General features: G+C 43.8%; 1 protein-coding gene across 4 annotated transcripts in view; it reads right to left on the reverse strand.

Annotated features, from left to right (window-relative positions):
* ccny (cyclin Y) overlaps positions 1-20,608 on the reverse strand; it is a 242,789-nt gene that overhangs the window by 64,575 nt on the left and 157,606 nt on the right. For all 4 annotated transcript variants that reach the window (XM_078537443.1, XM_078537448.1, XM_078537445.1 and 1 more), the window contains exon 2: positions 17,246-17,320. In XM_078537443.1, coding sequence (XP_078393569.1) covers positions 17,246-17,320 — 75 coding nt within the window. The remainder of the gene's footprint in view (positions 1-17,245; positions 17,321-20,608) is intronic.

Raw genomic sequence — 20,608 nt, forward strand, 5'->3', positions numbered from 1 at the left:
CATCATGTAAAGCACCGTATTTTCAATATTCTAATTTCACCTTATTTCTTTTAAAACCATTTCCCCTGAGCCAGGTAATAAAATTCAATGTGTGTTTACTCCTAGGACCATACCCACTGAGCTTAGTTCATGAAGCATATAGGTCGACCATTCATTTATTTTTGAGTTTATAGTGAAACTCAATGTTTTCACTGTCAGTGGAGAGAGAAAATTATGGTACATACTGATAAGTGGGGCAATTACCAGGAAAAGGCATGATTTTATGAAATTAGGAAAGCAGCGTTTGTTACAAGTTTTACTCTGCATATTGGCATCAATATGCTTTAAGAAGCAAATCACAGGTAACCAATATGTTTTAGTGTGTAATATGCTTCTTCTGCGACTGTCTTAATTATCAAACCAAATTATTATCATCATAAAGGCAAAGCTGTAATTGCATTTCGCCAACCTAATGTTAAAAAAAACTCAGACTGCTCTCCAGACACTTGGGGCTAGGCTAGTCTTCCTGTGAAGCAGAGCATTGCAAGAGTAATCACAGGGAGTGGCAGCCAAACAGTGTTTTTTTTTAGCTGTACTTTCCATAAAGCCATTAAAAACCTCCTCAATGTTCGCAGAGCTACCGTTGGGACAGCACTGCATGATCAAGTGCTGAGCCACACAATTAGGAGGATTCAAGCTACGTAGTGAAGGTCAGACTCATTTAGTCAATCTTAGGACATGGGAGTACTAGAACTGAACCCTCATCCCTAGACACCTTGTCAAGAACAAATAGACTTTAAAAGGAGCCTATTAAATCTGAAGCTTTTTATTCATTTCCAACAATTCTAAGATGTGTGTGAATCAGGATCATTAAGAGTTTGATGCTTTTTGGCAAATGCATGATACCAACTCAAAAACAAACATAAACCTTAGACGATTTATTTTATTCAGAAGATGATTAGACAGAAAGAAACATTTTTAGGTTTCTGACTTCTCAGCTCTTTTATGACATTTCATTGCTTGCCACATTCAGAAGGTCGATCCCATTTTAAGCATTTGATTTTAATAAAGGTTTTCCTGCATTAATCAAAGCCAAATAAAATAACAATTAAGAATAAATCAAAAAGCGCATTGTACAAGTGCATGAACTGCAGTTGTTCAAGAAGGCAGCTCACCACCACCTTCTCAAGGGCAACTAGGGATGGGCAACAAATGCTGGCCCAGCCAGAGAAGCTCACATCCTGTGAACGAATAAAAAAAACACTCCAGTTTCCCAGTCTCTGCTTTGCAAATGCTGATCCAACTGTTTATTCATCTTCTGTTGCTTAGACTGTATAAACACTGCATTTTAAGCTCTTTAAGCTGTCTTATTATCAAAAATAAAAAACAGCACTTTTCTAAATGTAAAAGCTCGGAACAGCACCTATTACAGCACGGTATTTCCACCTGTTAACCCTTATCCTACCGAATAAACTCAAAAGTCACGTTTTCAAATATTTTAACGTATTCTGCATAACTATTAAAAAATTGGGGTAAATCGGTTCTGCGTTTGGCAGAACCATAAATTCAAAGCTGTTTCTCCAACACAATGGAATTCAGTTTAAATCTCTTATCAGCAAGTTACACAGAAGCTCTTGGACTAACTATGTACAAATTTTTGAAAAAGGCTGGAACAGTTCATTTTAGTTTATGGTTCTGCTTAGCTGGAAAAGGCACTGATGACATGTTTAAAAACTGCAGCAAGTTTTTTTTAAAATCCCTAATCTTCCCCTTTCTTAGTCATGATGATGCAATACTTGAAGAATTTATAAATCATAAACTTGGGTATACTTCGTTTACATCTGCTTTGACCTCTACTAAATTAGTTGAAAGTTTGGTTCATGGGCTAACAACTGTTATGGGGCAGTAAAGACATAAAGGACTAAGGTAAATAAGACTAACTACCTGCCTCAGATGTATCCCAACTTTATAGCTATTGCTTTCAATTTAGTGTTTGTTTGAAATATTTTCCTAATTTATAGACTTTATAGAACTCCACTCTATAACACATAAATTGGCCATTTGGCCCAACTGTCTTATGCCGGCATTTATGCTCCACACGAGCCACATCCACATGATATAACCCTATCAGCATAAACAGTCGGTTGGTAGTACAGAACTTGAGTATTGCTGAGAAAGAGAGAGACAAGTTGAAGCTTTATGTCTTGCACTCATCAGGACACTTCGCAAGAATACCAATATGAGGGGAAAAAGAACAATTTATACTGTATGTGAAGAGAGTGCTGACTGGTTGGCAAGTGGACCCTGACCAGTAGAGGTGCTGCCATGGAGAATGCACCAGTGATGGTGGTTTGACAGTTAACTGCCAAGCATTGTTTGAAAATTAAACCAGGCTGCTTGACCCTGATTGGTCAAGGCATTGCCCTGAGGAATGAGCCAATGAATGGCTGTCACTTATTTTGTTTAGCTGAAACAGGTGCAATATGTGTACATGTTCTTTCTGTCTGCAAAGAACAGCGCCATGCGAATTAATATATGTAGATTCCAGTGTATGCAAATGCACCACACTGCGAGCCCAACTGACAATCTTAAATTGGTTGATAGCATAATTCTTAGCACACTGAAGATTATTTAGCAAAAATTGTCCAATCATGGAATCGCGTCGAATGTTGACACTATGGCTGAGATTTTCCGGCCCTGTCGCAGGCGGGACATGCCACGGGGAAGATGGTGCCCCAGCCAGAAGTCCATTGCCTTGCAGCGGGACTGGAAGATCGCGGCGGCGAGCGGGTGCAGAAAATCCCACCCTGAATTTTGAGTTTTGCGAGCACGGGCTGGCTGGGGTACGGTCTGTACCTTGCCTGTTGCAAACAGCAGCGGGGACATGCTGTTTAATACGATCCGCCAGTCTTTGGAACGTACCTACATACCTAGCATCACACTGGCACTGAAATTCATACACCACATAACTCATTTGTGTGACGGGTAGGACGTCTTTTTGGCTTGAGGGCAGCATCTAGTTAGTGGTGAATGCCACTCGTGTTGCTACTGCCTGGTAGCAGCATGAAACAGCTAGCTTCACCCGTTGCTCAATTTTTTGAGATACCATCCCCTTTCAGGAAAATCTGAGGTAAACTGGGCACTTTTCAGGGCTGAAAGTGACAACCTTATGCCCATTCATGAAATTGAGAGATATACAGCGCAAAATGATCTGATCAGGGTAGCCGTTATCCCACAGGATGCCTTTGATGCGCCCTATTTTAGCATCAAGCTTGCATTGTGAGCAAATGGATCAGGCCCTATTTACCGATAAGACCAATCTTATAGCATGTGGAACTGTAAGAATCCCAACACGTATATTGACCAATGAAGGTAGGCTTGTGGTAGACTGTGTAGAGAACGCCCTGGCAGATCTACCAGCTAGTACGTCAAGGAAGGGGAGTTCATTTGACTGCTCCTATTCAAAGGTGAATTTGAGCACAGGATGGAGCCTATTAAGACATGTAAGGACATGCAGCTGCAGATTTAAATATAAGGAATGTATCATCCACATATTGGAAATATGTAAGGGGTAGGAAGTTAGGTGTCATTCCATCAAAGACATGTTTCTCATGGAACCCAACAAAGATGTCTGTGAGAGCTGGGCCTAAAGCGGATCCCATGGCAGCACCATCTATTTGGGCATACATGGTGTTGTTAAAACTGAACTCAACTGCGTGAGTTGTCGAGTTCATGAGCTCAATGAACAGTGATTCACGATATGCTGGAGGGTCTAGATTGCCATGATATAGTGCTTCAGCACAAATATCTATGGCTTCCTTAAGTGGAACATTGGTAAATAGGCTAGCAGTGTCAAATGAACACATGGACACAGCATTGCTATTGAAATGCAAGTCCAGTATGGCCTAAGCAAATGTGAGGGAATCTTTTAACATGTATGTGGAAAACTTGGTCAAAACTGGTTGTAACAATCAGCGTAACTTTCTATTCCTTTCTCATTTTTCTAGTTTCCTCCTAAATGCATCCTTGCTATTCTCCTCAACTAGACTATTGGGTGATAATGCATGCCACATTCTAACCAGTCTGGGTAAAGAAGTTTATCCTGAATTCCCTAATGGACTTATTAGTGACCATTTTATATTTGTGTCCTCTAGTTTGGAACTCTCCCACAACTAGAATCATTTTCTCTACCTCTACCCTGCCAACATTTAGATAATCTTGAAGGCCTCAATCATGTCAACCCTCAGCCTGCTCTTTTCTAGAGAAAAGATTCAAAGAATAGTTACAGCACAGAAGGAAACCATTCAGCCTGTTGCATCCAGGCCTGATCTCTGTAAGGGCTATTCAGCTAGTCCCACAACCCGCCTTTTTTTGCAGATAATTATCCACTTCAAAAAGGACACTAGTCGACTGAGCCTTTCCTGATAAGCACATCTTCTCAGTACTGATTTCATTCTTGTGAATCTTTTTTATACCTACTCCTGACCTCTTAAATACATTTTTTACCATGGAAACCAGAACTATTCACAGTACTTTTAAGTGTAGTCTACCTAGGCTCAAAGCGAGCTTGACATAAATTCTCTGCTTTTCAATTCAATCCAGTGCTTGGTTTGCTCAATTATTTTAGTCATTTGTGTACCTGTATTCCTGAAACATTTTGGTCACAAAGTGCCAGGTAATGACCATTTCCAACAAGAGAGGATCTAACCACCTCTCCTTGACATTCAACAGCATTACCATCATTGATCCCCTGCTATCAACATCCTGGGAAGTCACCGCTGACCAGAAACTCAACCAGACCAACCATATAAATACTATGACTGCAGGAGTAGAGAGGTTGGGAGTCTGCAGCAAGTATCTCACCTCCTGACTACCAATGCTTGATCACCATCCTCAAGGCACAAGTGAATATTTCCAGCTTGCCTCCATCAACACTCAAGAAGGTTGACACCTTCCAGGAAAAAGCAGCCCACTTGATTGCGAACCCATCCACCACCTTAAATATTCACTCACTCGTCACAGGCACACCGTGGCTGCAGTGTTTGCTATCTACAGGACGCACTGCAGCAATTAGCCAAGGTACCTTCAACAGCACATTGCAAACCCATGACCTCTGCCACCTAGGGAAAAAAAAAATGAAGCAGAATACCACAACTTGCAAGTGCCCCTCCAAGTTACACACCATCCTGACCTGAAACTCTCATCGTTCCTTCACTGTTGCTGGGTCAAAATCCTGGAACTCATTCCCCAGCAGCACTCTGGGTGTACCAACACCACTACAATGGCTCAAGAAGGCAGCTCACCATGACCTTCTCGAAGGCAAGTAGGGACGGGCAATAAATGTCGGCCTAACCAGTGGTGCCCACATCTCACAGATAAATGTGGGGAGGTGGTAGCGTAGTGGTATTGTCACTGGACTAATAATCCAGAGACCCAGGGTAGTGTCCTGGGGACCCAGGTTCAAATCACACCACGGTAGATAGTGGAATTTGAATTCAATAAAAATCTAGAATTAGTGAACCCATCTGGTTTACTAATCCCTTTCGGGGCTCCAGGCCCACAGCAATGAGATTCACTCTTAAATGCCCTCTGAAATGCAGCTGCTCAGGTGTATCACCCTGCTCGGTTGTATCAAACTGCTAGAAAGTCAAAAAGGAACGAAACCGGACGGACCACTCGGCATCGACCTAGGCACCGAAAATAACAATGGCAAACTCAGCCCTGTCGACCCTGCAAAGTCCTCCTTCCTAACATCTGGGGGAAAATGCCAAAATTGGGACAGCTGTCTCACTGGTCAAGCAACAGCCTGACATAGTCATACTCACAGGATCATATCTTACAGAAACCACCATCACCAACAGAGTTGGCAGCACAGTGGTACGCAGTCAGGAGGGAGTTGCCCTGGGATTCCTCAACATCGATTACTGACCCCAGGAAGTCTCATGGCATCAGGTTAAATAAGGGCAAGGAAACCTCCTGATTACCACAAACGATTCCCCCCCAGCCCCCAACACCTCAGCTGAGGAATCAGTGTTCCTCCATGTTGAACAAGGGCACAGAATGTAGTCTTGTTGAGGGACTTCAACGTCCATCACTAAAATTAGCTTAGTAGCACCACTACTGACCGAGCCCTAAAGGACATAGCTGCTGGACTGGGTCTGCGGCAGACGGTGAGGGAACCAACAAGAGGGAAACACATACTTGGCTTCATCCTCATCAACTTACATGCCACAGATGCATCAGTCTATGACAGTTTTGGTAGGAGTAGCCACTGCAGAGTCTTTGTGGAGACAATGTCCCGTCTTCACATTGAGGATACCCTCCATGGTGATGTGTGGCACCAGCTCCGTGCTAAATGGGATAGATTTCAAATAGATCTAGCAACTCAAGACTGGGCATACATGAGGCGCTGTGGGCCATCAGCAGCAGCAGAATTGTACTCTGGCACAATCTGTAACCTCATGGCCTGGCATATCCCACTCTACCATTACCATTGAGCCAGGGGATCAACCCTGGTTCGATGAGGAGTGCAGGAGGGCATGCCAGGAGCAGCACCAAGCACACCTAAAAATGAGGTGTCAACCTGCTCAAGCTACAACACAGGACTACTTGCTTGGCAAAACAACATAAGCAGCAAGTGATAGACAGAGCTAAGCGATTCCACAAGCAACGCATCAGATATAAGCTCTGCAGTCCTAACATATCCAGTCATGAATGATGGTGGGCAATTAAACAACACACTGGAGGAGAAGGCTCCACAAATATCCCCATCCTCAATGATTGGGAAGCCCAGCAGATCAGTGCATAAGAGAGGGCTGAAGTATTGGCAACCATCTTTAGCCAGAAGTGCCGAGTGTATGATCCACCTCAGCCTCCTCCGGAGGTCCCCAGCATCACAGATGCCAGTCTTCAGCCAATTCGATTCACTCCACGTGATATCAAGAAGCGGCTGAAGGCACTGGATACAGAAAAGGCTATGGGCCCTGACAATATTCTGGCAATAGCACTGAAGACTTGTGCTCCAGAACTGCTGTGCCACTAGCCCCAGTACAGTTACAACACTGGCATCTTCCTGGCAATGTGGTAAATTACCCAGGTATGTACACAAAAAGCAGGACAAATCCAACACAGCCAATTAGTGCCCCATCAGTCTACTCTCGATCATCAGTAAAGTGATGGAAGGGGTCATCAACAGTGCCATCAAGTGGCACTTGTTTACCGATAACCTGCCCACCAATGCTCATTTTGGGTTTCGCCAGGGTCACTCAGCTCCTGACTTCATTACAATCCTATGGCGAGTAACTCACCTCCTGACTCCCCAAAGCATGTCCACCATCTACAATGCACAGTCAGGAGTGTGATGGAATGCTCTCCAATTGCCTGGATGACTGCAGCTCCAGCAACACTCAAGGAGCTTGACACCATCAAGGACAAAGCAGCCCACTTGATTGGCATCTCATCCACAAACATTCACTCCCTCCACCACCGACAAACAGTGGCACCAGTGTATATCGTCTACTCACCAAGGCTTCTTCGCCAGCACCTTCCAAGCCCACAACCACTACCATCTAGAAGGACAAGGGCAGCAGATAGATGGGAATACCACCACCTGGAAGTTTCCCTCCAAGCCAGATGCCATCCTGACTTGGAAATATAAACCCATTCCTTCACTGTGGCTGGATAAAAATCCTGGAACCCCCTCCCTAACAGCACTGTGGGTGTACCTACACCACATGGACCTCAGTGGTTCAAGAAGGCAGCTCACCACCAACTTCTCAAGGGCAATCAGTGATGGGCAATAAATGCTGGCCTAGCCAATGATGCCCACATCCCATGAATAAATTTTTTTTTAAAATCCCTCTACCGGTCTATCCAATTTAGATTCTAATTATCCAATTAGAGTCCTGTGGACTCCTTATTTATCCAAACAAAATGCACTATCTCAAACTTATCTATAATTAATTTTTTTCTATTCTTTCATGGGATGTGGGGGTTGCTGGCTAGGCCAGCGGTCGTGGGTTTGGAACGTGCTGTCAAAGGAACTTTGGTGATTTGCTGCAGCAAATTTTGCTGATGGTACATACTACTGCCACTGTGTGTCGGTGGTGCACAGAGTGCATGCTGAAGGTGGTATATGAGGTGCCAATCAAGTGGCTGCTTTGCCCTGGATGGTGTCAAGTTCCCCGAGTGTTGTAGGAGCTGCATTCACCCAGGCAAGTGGAGAATATTCTATCACACTCCTGACTTATGCCTTGTGGATGGTGGACAGGCTTTGAGGAGTCAGGGGGTGAGTTACTCTCCAGAGAATTCCCAGCCTCTCACCTGCTTTTGTAGCCACAGTATTTATATGGTTGGTCCAGTTCAGTTTCTGGTCGAAGATAACCCCACATTGTTGATGGTGGGGGATTCAGCGATGATAATGCCATTGATTGTCAAGGGGAGACGGTTGTCTTCTCTCTTGTTGTAGAAGGTCATTGCCTGACCCTTGTGTGGCACGAACATTTCTTGCCATTTATCAGCCCAAGCCTGAATGTTGTCCAGGTCTTGCTGCATATGGACTCGGACTGGTTCAGAATCCAAGGAGTTGTGAATGGTGCTGAATATTCTGCAATCATCAGCAAACACCCTCACTTCAGGCCTTATGATGGAGGCAAGGTCCTTCATGGAGCAGCTGAAGACGGTTGGGCCTAGGGCACTATCTGGAGGAATTCTTGCAGCATTTTCCTGGGGCTGAAATAATTGACTTCCAACAACCACAACTGTCTTCCAATATGCGAAGTGTGACTCCAACCAGCAGAGAGTTTTCCTCCTGATTCCCATTGACTCCAGTTTTGCTCGTGCTCCTTGATGTCACAGTCAACCGCCGTTTTGATTTCAAGGGCAGTCACTCTCACCTCACCTAGAGGACCAAGGCTGTAATGAGGTCAGAAGCTGAGTGGCCCTGGTGGAATCCAAACTTAGCATCAGTGAGCAGGTTATTGCTAAGCAAGTGCCACTTAATGACTCCTCCCATCACTTTGCTGATGATCAAGAGTAGATTGATGGGGTGGTAATTGGCCAGGTTGGATTTTTCTTTACTCGCTCATGGGACATTGGCAGCGCTGGCCAGGTCAGCATTTATTGCCCATCTGTAAAAGCCTTGTTCAGAAGGCAATTAAGAGTCAACCACATTGCTCTGGGTCTGGAGTCACATGTAGGCCGGATTTCCTTCCGTAAAGGACATTAGTGAACCAGATGGGTATTTCTACCAATTGGTAATAGTTTTGTGGTCATCATCAGCCTTTTAATTCCAGATTTTTATTGAATTCAAATTTCACCATCTGCCATGGTGGGACTCAAACCACTGTCCCCAGGGCATTACCCTGGGTCTCTGGAATACTAGTCGAGTGACAATACCACTATGCCACCGCCTCCCTGCCTTTTGAGGACAGGACATACCTGGGCAATTTTCCACATAGCCGGGTAGATGCCAGTGTCGTAGCTGTACTGGAACAGCTTGGCTAGAGGCACCGCTAGTTCTGGAGCACAAATCTTCAGTACTATTGCCAGAATATTGTCAGGGCCCATAGCCTTTGCTGTATCCACTGCCTTCAGCCATTTCTTGATATCACATGGAGTGAATCGAATTGGCTGAAGACTGGCATCTGTGATGCTGGAGACTTCAGGAGAGGCTGAGAAGGATCATCCACTCGGCACTTCTGGCTGAATCCCACAACCCATATGGCTGCAAATGCTTCAGCCCTCTCTTTTGCATTGATGTGCTGGGCTCCACCAACACCGAGGATGGGGATATTTGTGGAGCCTTCTCCTCCAGAGAGTTGTTTAATTGTCCACCACTATTCATGACTCGATGTGGCAGGTCTGCACAGCTTAGATCCGATCCATTGGTTGTGGGATTGCTTAGCTCTGTCTATTGCATGCTGCTTCTGCTGTTTGACACACAAGTAGTCCTGTGTTGCAGCTTCACCAGGTTGACACCTCATTTTTTGGTGTGCCTGGTGCTGCTGCTGACATGTCCTCCTGTGCTTTTCATTGAACCAGGGTTGATCATCTGGTTTGGTGGCATAGTGGAGTATATGCCAGGCCATGAGGTTACAGATTGTGGTTGAATAAAATTCTGCTGCTGCCGATGACCCTCATGGATGCTCAGTTTTGAGTTGCTAGGTCTGTTCGAAATCTAGCACAGTGGTAGCACCATTCAACACGATGGAGGGTATCCTCAATGTGAAGACCAGACTTCGCCTCCACAAGGGCTGTGCTGTGATCATTCCTACCAATACTGTCATGGACAGATGCATCTGCGACAGGTAGATTTGTGAAGGTAAGGTTAAATAGGTTTTTCCCCATTTTTGGCTCCGTCACCACCAGCTGCTAGACTGGGTCTGTGGTAATGTCCTTTAGGGCCTGGCCAGCTTGGTCAATAGTGGTGCTATGGAGCCACTCTTGGTAATGAACATTGAAGCCCTCCACCCATCGTACATTCTGCACCCTTACCACCCTCAGTGCATCTTCCAAGAGGTGTTCAACATGGAAGAATACGGATTCATCAGCTGATTGGGTGGGTGGGTTGGGGGGGTGGAATGCTGTGGTGTTAGGTGGTAACCAGCATGAGGTTTCCTTGCCCATGTTTGACCTGATACCATGAGACTTAATGGAGGCTGGAGTCAATGTTGAGAACTCCCAGAGCAACTCTTTCCCCACAATATGCCATTGTGCTGCCTCCTCTGATGGGTCTGTCCCATCAGTGGGACAGAACGTTCCAGGATGGTGGTGGTGGTGTTTGGGACACTGTCATAGTCATGGAGTCATACCTTGAAGACAATGTCAGGCTGTTGCTTAACTAGTCTGTGGGACAGCTCTCCAGATGTTAGGAAGGAAGAATTTGCAGGGTCAACAGCTGCCTAGGTCGATGCCAGATTGTCCATCCAGTTTCATTCCTTTTTTGAGGCTTCGTTGCGGTTTCATACAACTGAGTGGCTTATTAGGCCATTGCAGGGGGCAGTAAAACACCTCATTGCTGTGCGTCTGCAGTACATGTAGGCCAGGTTCCTTCCCTAAATGATATTAGTGAATCAGATAGATTTTTATGACAATCGACAATGATCACTGTTACCGAGACTAGTGTTTTAATTCCAGATATATTCATTGAATTCAAATTCCACCAGCTGCCATGGTGGGATTTGAACCCATGTCCCCAGAGCAATGGCCTGGGCTTCTGGATTACTAGTCCAGTAACATTACCACTATGCCACCATATCCCCATTTACCAATTTCATGTCTATTCTGCAAATCTATTATGTCTTCTTGTATCTTGTCGCATTCTACCTCAATACGTCGCCCCCAACCGCCACAGAATTGGTATGAATGAAAATCTAACAGCTGGGGTAGAGAATTGAGGCATCTGGAGTACATACTTTCCATCAAAAGGTTATTGCGTTACTGCTTTCATTAAAGTTTTTCTCATAGTATAATCAAGATATACAATTACGGTTTGCAATGCCTGGGCCCTGTTATACCAGAAACCCAGGCCATTTGAGTGACATTGAACTCTCCAGAAGCATTTAGAACCAGTTTTTGGAACTTGGTCACTTTCACTTGTGCCTTCTTCTTCTGATTGCGCTCCAATCCTTACTGGCTGTTGGTTTGTTGCATGTGATTTTTAAAACAAAAATTCAAATTTTTTAACTTCCTCCCTCCTGAGCGGGGTGCAAAACTGCATAGCACAGGTAGCCACAGCGGCTTCCAATGGTTCCCCTTCCACTATAGTGGACTGGCAGCTGTGACCACTTTTTATCTGACATTTTGAAAAGTCTTCAGAAGTGCCTGCATCTTGAGGTGTCCTCTCTTTCACCTACCTACATTGGCAGCTCTCAACTCAGACAGTAGGGTTGCCGATCTTCCACTGCAGGAGGGCCTCCCATGGGCCGTCCAGTCTCAACAGCCCACCTACCACCCTTTCTTGGATGGGGTTCCAGGAGGTGGCCTCTTCATTGACCTCTTTGAAAATTGCTCCCAGGAACCTTTCGACAGTTCTAGGATCCCAAGCCAGAATTTAGCCTGGCATCGCGATAGGGAATGAAAATCCAGTCCAATGATTCTGCCTACCATACTCCTATAAGAAACAGACGTGGGTGACTCACACCCAACACACCCTCACTCCCCTGCCCAAACCCACTCCAAAAGTTGGAGATGTGTTTAAAAATGCTGCCTGCCTGCAAATTTCAATCCAACTCTTAGCTAGAGTTTTGCATTTGCAAGATTGCATGTTGAAATTCAGAAATTACTGTAGGTACCTTCTCTCAAAAAGTTCTAAGGAGAATTTGTTTCTATTGTGACCAATCACTGAGATTGTGCTTGGGTTCAGCCTTGTACTTAGGACTCCATTTCTGATGAAAAAGCAGTGGGCTAGAACCTATTGTCTAAACAAAGGCAAAGCCAACACTGGTTGCTGTTACTTATGGGTAAATGATACAGCAACTTCAGGCAAGGAGCAGACAAGTGATCAAATGTGCATATTCAACAGTTGCTGTTCAAGTTGCACCGCTCCTATTAACTTCCTGAAAATGGCATCTTGTCCTTAACCTCCTCAGATTTATTTTTAGAACTTTCTGTGTTTATCCTTTAAACTCTCCACAGAGAATAAAGCGTTGTCGTTACAAATGTACCCTGTAATGATGTGAAAAGTGTTAATGAATGCCAATCAACTTCTCACCCCCTCATTCCTTGAGGTTTTGAATTTGAGCTGTGACGTTATCAATTCACATCTTCAGGCAAAAATATTTGAGCCTAAGACTGTAGGGTCAGTATGTAACAGTAGACACTATTCGATGTCCTGTTGCAGTGTCTGGCCCTCATATTAGTGTCTATAGAAAACTGCTGAATTAGTCTTTACCCCACAGTTTCCCTGCATGGATGGGTCAGGCAGGGATCATAAAGATTATTTGTTTTTAGTGTAGTTCTGGCCCCCCTAGTTGCCCTTCCCCTTTCTCCAAGATACAGTTAAAAAGGCAGCTTCTGAGAAAAGACTGTGGCTGTCTGTCTTCGAGACAGCAAGCCTCTGGAATGTTGAGCTAATGGAAGTTGTTACAAACTAAAAGGTAAAGGTCATGGAAGGTAAATGATGCAATGGCTTGAAGCTGCGGGTATAATCGCCATTATGTCACAAAGTTGGGGAAAACCTACTGATTTCCACACTGTGGCCAAAGGATTCCTTTGCATGTGTTATGACCACAATAAGTCCTTGTTTTAAGCTGCACTTAGCACCGGGATTTTTGTCTTAGTATTATTTCATTCAGTCCGCGTGACCTGATCAGTGCCATGTTGCAGGCACCGCTCCCTGACCCTCCCACTCACTGCTTCCCCCCCCGCTCCCTGACCCTCCCCCTCGCTACCTCTCCTGCTATCTGACCCTCCCACTCGCCACATCTCCTGCTCTCCAACCCTCCCTGTTCAGCACTTCCCTCCCTGATCCTCCCACTTACAACTCCTCTCGCTTCCTCAGTCTCTACCCCTTCTCGCCGCAAGAGGGAAGCTGCAAGCAAGAGGGAACAGGAGGGTCGGCGATCGCGCGGGTCGGAAAGTAGTTGAGGTGGAAAGTGGGAGTTTCGTCAAGCAGGAAGGCTGGAGAGCAAGAGATGTGGCGAGCAGGAGGATTGGCAAGCTGGAGGATCAGCGAGCAGGAGGGACGAAAAGCGGTTCAGATGGACAAAAGAGCTGAACTCCTTGACGTTCAATGGCATTACCATCACCAAATCCCCCACTATCAATATCCTGGGAGTTACCATTGACCAGAAACTGAACTGGACTAGCCATAGAAATACTGTGGCTACAAGAGGTCAGAGGCTAGAAATCCTGCGACAAGTAACTCACTTCCTGACTCCCCAAAACCTGTCCACCATCTACAAAGCCCTGTCAGGATGGAATACTCCCCACTTGCCTGGATGAGTGCAGCTCCCACAACACTCAAGAAGCTTGACACCATCCAGGACAAAGCAGCCCGCTTGATTGGAACCCCATTCACAAACATTCACTCCCTCCACCACTGACTCACAATAGTAGCAGTGTGTACTATTTACAAGATGCACTGCAGAAATTCACCAAAGCTCCTTGGGCAGCACCTTCCAAATCCACGACCACTAGCATCTAGAAGGACAAGGGTGGCAGGTAGATGGAAACACCACCACCTGGAAGTTCCCCTCCAAGTCACTCACCATCCCGACTTGGAAATATATCACCATTCCTTCACTGTCGCTTGGTCAAAATCCTGGAACTCCCTCCCTAACAGCACTGTGGGTGTACCTACACCACATGGACTGCAGCAGTTCAAGAAGACAGCTCACCACCACCTTCTCAAGGGCAATTAGGGATGGGCAATAAATGTGGCCCAGCCAGAGATGTCCACATCCCGTGAATGAATGTAAAAGAAAGGCAATTGGGAAGGTTGGGGAGCTGGAGGTGCAGTGAGCAGAAGATAAGTACAAAGGGTTAGCATAAATCTTTTAAAATAAATTTAAATGTTATTTCACTTATGAATATAGGAATTTAGGAATGTACATTACTTCATCTTACTGGGTATAATGTTTCAATTTTTTTTTGACAAGAAAGATCCTACAGTAAATGGCAGAACCCTTAAGTGCATTGACGGGCAGAGGGATCTGGGTGTACAGGTCCACAGGTCACTGTAAGTGGTAACGCAGGTGGATAAGGTAGTCAGGAAGGCATATGGCATGCTTGCCTTCATCTACAGGGGTACTGAGTATAAAAGCTGGGAAGTCATGCTGCAGCTGTATAGAACCTTGGTTAGGTCACACTTGGAATATTGCGTGCAATTCTGGTCGCCACATTACCAGAAGGATATGGAGGCGTTGGAGAGGGTGCAGAGGAGGTTTACCAGGATGCTGCCTGGTCTGGAGGTTATTAGCTATGAGGAGAGGTTGGAGAAACTCGGATCGTTCTCACTAGAGCGACGAAGATTGAGGGGCGACTTGATAGAAGTTTACAAAATGGACAGTGGCATGGACAGAGTAGATAGTCAGAAGCTTTTTCCCAGGGTGGAAGAGTCAATTACTAGGGGACATAGATTTAAGGTGAGAGGAGAAAAATTTAGAGGAGATGTGCAGGGCAAGTTTTTTACGCAGAGGGTAGTGAGTGTCTGGAATTCGCTGCCAGAGGAGGTGGTGGAAGCAGGTACGATAGCGGTGTTTAAGAGGCAGCTTGACAAATACATGAATAGGATGGGAATAGAGGGATACGGACCCCAGAAGTGCAAAATGTTTTAGTTTGACAGGCAATATGATCGGCGCAGGCTTGGAGGGCCGAAGGACCTGTTCCTGTGCTGTACTTTTCTTTGTTCTTTGTACAGAATCTAACAAGAGCTTTTACATTGGTTACAAAAGGAAAATTTGATTTGCTAAATGTTGTTTCATTTAAGTTGAGCGGTGGTGCAATTATTAGCGCTGCTGCCTTTACGCTCCAGGGACTCGGGTTCGATCTTGACCTCGGGTGTCTGTCTGTGTGGAGTTTGCATGTTCTTCCCGTGTCTGCGTGGGTTTATGACGGGTGCTCCGGTTTCCTCCCATTGTCCAAAGCCATGCTGGTTAGGTGGACTGGCTATAGTTAAATTGTTCCCCAGTGTGTGTGTGTCTGTGTGTGTGCACATGTAAGTGTGTGCCCTGTGATGGACTGGCATCCCATCCTGGGTGTACCCTGCCTGGTGCCCATTGCCTGCTCAGATAGGCTCCGACTCCCTGCGACCCTGGATTGGATGAAGCGGTTCTGAAAAAGTGAGTCTTTCATTTACAGTTGTACTTTTCAGGAATGCAATGACCTGTACAACAATTAGTGAGGAATTGCTGTATTATTCTTTTAATAAATCCAAAAGCAGAAGTCTCTGCGTGTAGATCCCTCATTTCTGGCACAGCAAGAACAACTCCAAACTGTCTTTCCAGCATTTTTAGAAATCATAATTTCTCTAACTGGCTGAGGGCGGATGAAAAGAAGGAAAATCAATTTATTCTATTAGAGAGAATAACATCAGCTATGTAATTATTCAAGAACAAAACGAGCAATATAAATCCTTGAAAGCTTACCCTACGCAAGACTGAATGTCATCCACTCTCTTAATCATAAATAGAGCACCGGTAAAGACTTGTTAGTGGAAGCAAAGTTCGTTGTTGGTCTTTAAGCTTTAGTCAACTCTTTTGAGGCTTATATTACAATTTGGCACGATACAATAAAACACCTATCTTTGCAAGGATAGCCAACTAAAGCTACACACTATTTGCCACTCCTCAAAAACTCCTGCTGCATTTTGTTAGGTGTCTAATCAACGTCAAATTGCCGATTATGAAACACAGATATGAGGTATGTTGCAGTCAGTCACCTATTCTTTTGAATTATTCAAACGTATTACTCAGGAGAGGCCTGGCTAATTACACAATGTCATCTTAATTAAGTAGTGTGACTGAAAGATGAGGAACAGAATTACTATTAAGCATCTTCGTGTCTAAAAGATAAAAATTACCTGAGAACACAATTCAACAATCACGTAATTTGTCAACAATAGAAGACCTCCTATCGATATAGTGCATTATCACCTCCTCAGACGCTCCAAAAACATTGCAAATAATGGACTGATTTTTAAAGGGTGATTACTTGTTACGCAGGAAACTGTAGGAGCTAATTTTCACACAATAACAAAATGAATGAATGACCAGGATTTGTTTTGGGGGTATTGTTTAGAGGTCAAGTGATGTCCACCACACCAGGATAAAAGGATAAAGTCCCGTTCTTCTTCAAATATTGTCATGGGAGCTTTTACTTTCACTCAAGTGGGCAAACGAGTAGGGCCTCAATTTAATGTTTCATAAAAGAGGCAGCACCTCTTACAATGCAGCATTCTCTCAGCACTGCTCTGTAGTGCAAGTCAACTCTGCAGTGGGACTATTAGACCCCATAATATTGAAAAGGGTCTCTCCAAACTTTGTGCATCATTTGTGCTATATAAGGTGTGCTCAAGTCACATCTGGAGTCACCTCTGTGCAATTCTGGTAATGTGGGAGTATTTTATTTCAGTTGAGAGGGTAGCAGCAAGAAAAAGAGAAACAGCTTCAAGTTGATCCAATGAAAGTTTGAAGATTAAACTAAACTGATCATTATGGTATCTGTAAGTATAAGCATTATTGTTTATTATTGTATGGTGAAATTCAGTTAAACAACCTTATCCCTAATGGAGTAACTACTACTTTATGAGTTAAAGACTACTCACCGTCTGTCTGAGACTTGCTCAAGAACATCGTACTCGCACGAGGGTGGTCCGAGGGGTTAAATTCCATGTTTAAATCTAAGGAGAAAGAAGAAGAAAGAAATAATTGCCACCCAGACAAAGTAGTTAACATGATTAGCACCACATCCATTAGTTTAAACATCCAATCCCTCTATCACTGGCTGCAGTGCGTACAACTTAGAGGATGCTCTGCAGCAAGCTGTCGAGGCTCCTTCAGCAGCAACTCTCAAACCAGTGACTCTGCCACATAGGAGGACAGGAAAGCAGGTCCTCCAAGTCGCATACCATTCTGACTTGGTCATATATCATCATCCTTCATGGTTATTGAATCTAAATTTTGGACTTCTTGACCCAGGTCACAACCTTGACCGAGCCATGTTCATCTTGAAGTGCCAGTTCCCACTCACCCTTCCTGTCCCCATAGAAGACAAGGACATAGAAACTTTTGGCACAGGACGCAGTTATTCGGCCCATTCTGCCTGTGTCAGCTCTTTGAAAGAGTTATCCAAGTATTCCCCCCCACCCACCCCCCACCCCATACCTCCCCATAGCGCTGCAAATTCTTCCTTTTCAAAAAAAATGCCCAACTCTTATTTGAAAGTTACCCTTGAATCTGTTTCTGCTACCCACTCAGACAGTACATTCCAGATCATCATAACTTGCTGCATAAAATATTTTATTCAATACTGCAGCATGGTGGGAGGCACAGGGGAATCCTTGGGAAAGACTTTATGTGCAATAAGCATAATAAAACAGTAAACCAGTTTTTAATATAAACAGAGTGCACAGGAGTAATCTCCCCTAGATGAGAAATAAATTGCTTCCCATCCTCCTGAAAGATTCAATGACTGAAATGTGCAGCAAACTGGCAGTTCCAGGCTAATGAATAGATGGGCTGAATTCCAGCTGCTAACTAAGCTTGGCAATCACTGTCCATTTCAACCTCGATAGGGGTAAACTAAGTTGAAGTGCGCAATGACTGGCAAGATGGTAACCTCTGAACAAATTTCTACATGAACAATTACATAATAGGCCAACAACACACCATATGACAAGGAAAATTCATCATCAACTGAAATCACAGCAAAGGAAACAAAATTCACGTGCAACTGTGATATACATTATTCTTTTCTGATTGAGTTAATTGTAAATAGAAACCATCCTATTAAACATCAATATAAGTCAGGTCATATCTCATAAACAACAGAGTCATGAATGATTTATAAGCCATCTGTGCCTGTTAAATAAAGTGATATCTCATGGTTTAGTGGACAGGTTTCAGCTCAGGTCAGATGCTCATTGACAATTTATTTGAAGTTAATTTTATTTTTGTCATTTGATTTAGGGTGCAATTCAAAACTTAGCACACTTCAGCAGCAAGGTATCTCTTACATAGAGCACCCATAACCGAGATGGCATTCGAAACTTGGAGAGCACTGAGTAAATAGAGGAAGTTTTCAGCAAATACACGTGAAACAATGTATATTCCATAAGCAGATAAGTGAGTTACACAAGTTTCCTTCAGACAGGAAATGGTCATAAAGATATCAGTACTAAAGAAGAGACTAACAAAGTACTGACCATGCCCAAACAGCCTGTGCTTGCAAAACTCAAAAGAGTGTCCAACATTAAATGTGATTCTGTGATTGGACAACATCCACTAAACAAACCTGATGGTGCTATGAATTACACTAAAAATCAATTTAAGATGGTCAGTGTGGCTCACTTATGTATGCTAGAAGCCACATATATTCATACACAGGGACCGGTCCTTTGCAGACAAAAGGAACATGTCCACACATTGTGCCTTTTTCAATTTAACAGAAGCTTGGAGAACAGTCATCCCTGGCTCATTCCCTGGGGCAATGCCTTGACCAGAGTCAACCTGCCCGGTTTGAATTTGATCAAAGCTGGGCGGTTAACTGTTCCAATGCTTCCATGGAAACACCTCCACCAGAATGCACTTACCAACCAAACAGCACTATCTTCTCATGCCGTATAAATTGTTGTTCCCCCGTTACGGTTGCAAAATTCTTGCAAGCAATCCTGATGAGTGCAAGACGAAAAGCTTTGATAGCATGTCTCTTTTATCAGCAATACTCAAGTTCTAAACGACCAAATGACTACCTCCTTTCTTTATTCCATTCCAAAATCATCCTCTTTCATTCACCTCCTTTCAAGACTGAAGAGCATAGTTCTTTTTCTTTCCCCCTAACCTTTCCTCATAACTCAGTCTTCTGGCCCCAGGTATCAGTCTCTTTCTGTCCATTACTTCCTGAGCTTAAATGGTCTTTAAGTCCAAATGATATAGAGGTATCATGCAGCACAGTTAAATTTAGGAGCAAATAAAATGTGTACGCAACAATGGAGTTGTAGAGAGTGGTGTACTGACATCCCAGAACTTAAGGGTAGCACCAATAACTTGTGATGTTATTACCTGTCAGTTAGTTAAAAAGGACACTGTCAGGGAATGTGTGAATGCTGATTCTAAGGACATGAGTACATTTATTTCTATTTTATTTAGCTTGTAATTTTTAATGAATTAGTGAGCATAACTAGGGAGTCAGGGTTTGCCCGTTTGACAAGGGAGTTGGTACAGTTACAGCTAGCTTTCACAAATGATAAGTGCAAATGTGTAATTTTTAAGCTGCCAGTGGCACACATGAAAATAATTTTATCCTATGGAATGATTTCCACTTTTCAGACATGAGTTAATCATCATGTATTATATACTACTGGCTACAAACCTTGTTGAAATAGAGGATATCTATTTCAGATAAGTTTGACGTTTTCCTGATTTCAACCTCAGTGAATTGAATGCAAAAGGAAACGTAGCAACATGGAGAGGAAATTAATTGATCGACTGGAAACAAAGAGTTAGGGTGTTACTCTGACTGCATAAGGATTGGAAGATACTGGGGTAGTGCTGCGTTCACTTTTGTTCTCAGTATATACAGATGGTTTGGGCTTGGATGTATAAAACAATCTCAAAATGTGTTGATGACACAAAAGTAGGATGTTTGCCAAAGAGTGAGAAGGACAATTAAAAAATTCAGGAAAACGTAGATTGGAGGAAAGGACAGACAGGTAGTAGATGAAATTTAGCGTGGTTAAGTATGTGGTGATAAGATTTTGGGAGAGAAAAAAAGGAATGGGTCCGCACACTTAATGGAAAGACACTGAAGTGGTTCAATTGCATAATTTCCTGTAAGTGAGAGTGCAGGTGCATAAGACCAATGTGTTTTATAAATATGGAATTTTTTTCTAATTATGTACCTATATAAAATATTTGTTCGACCAGTTTTAGTGCTGAATGTAGTCTTGGGAACTTGGTTATAGAAAGCT

Source organism: Cetorhinus maximus, chromosome 3 (assembly GCF_964194155.1).
Source record: "Cetorhinus maximus chromosome 3, sCetMax3.hap1.1, whole genome shotgun sequence".
NCBI classification, from domain to species: domain Eukaryota; kingdom Metazoa; phylum Chordata; class Chondrichthyes; order Lamniformes; family Cetorhinidae; genus Cetorhinus; species Cetorhinus maximus.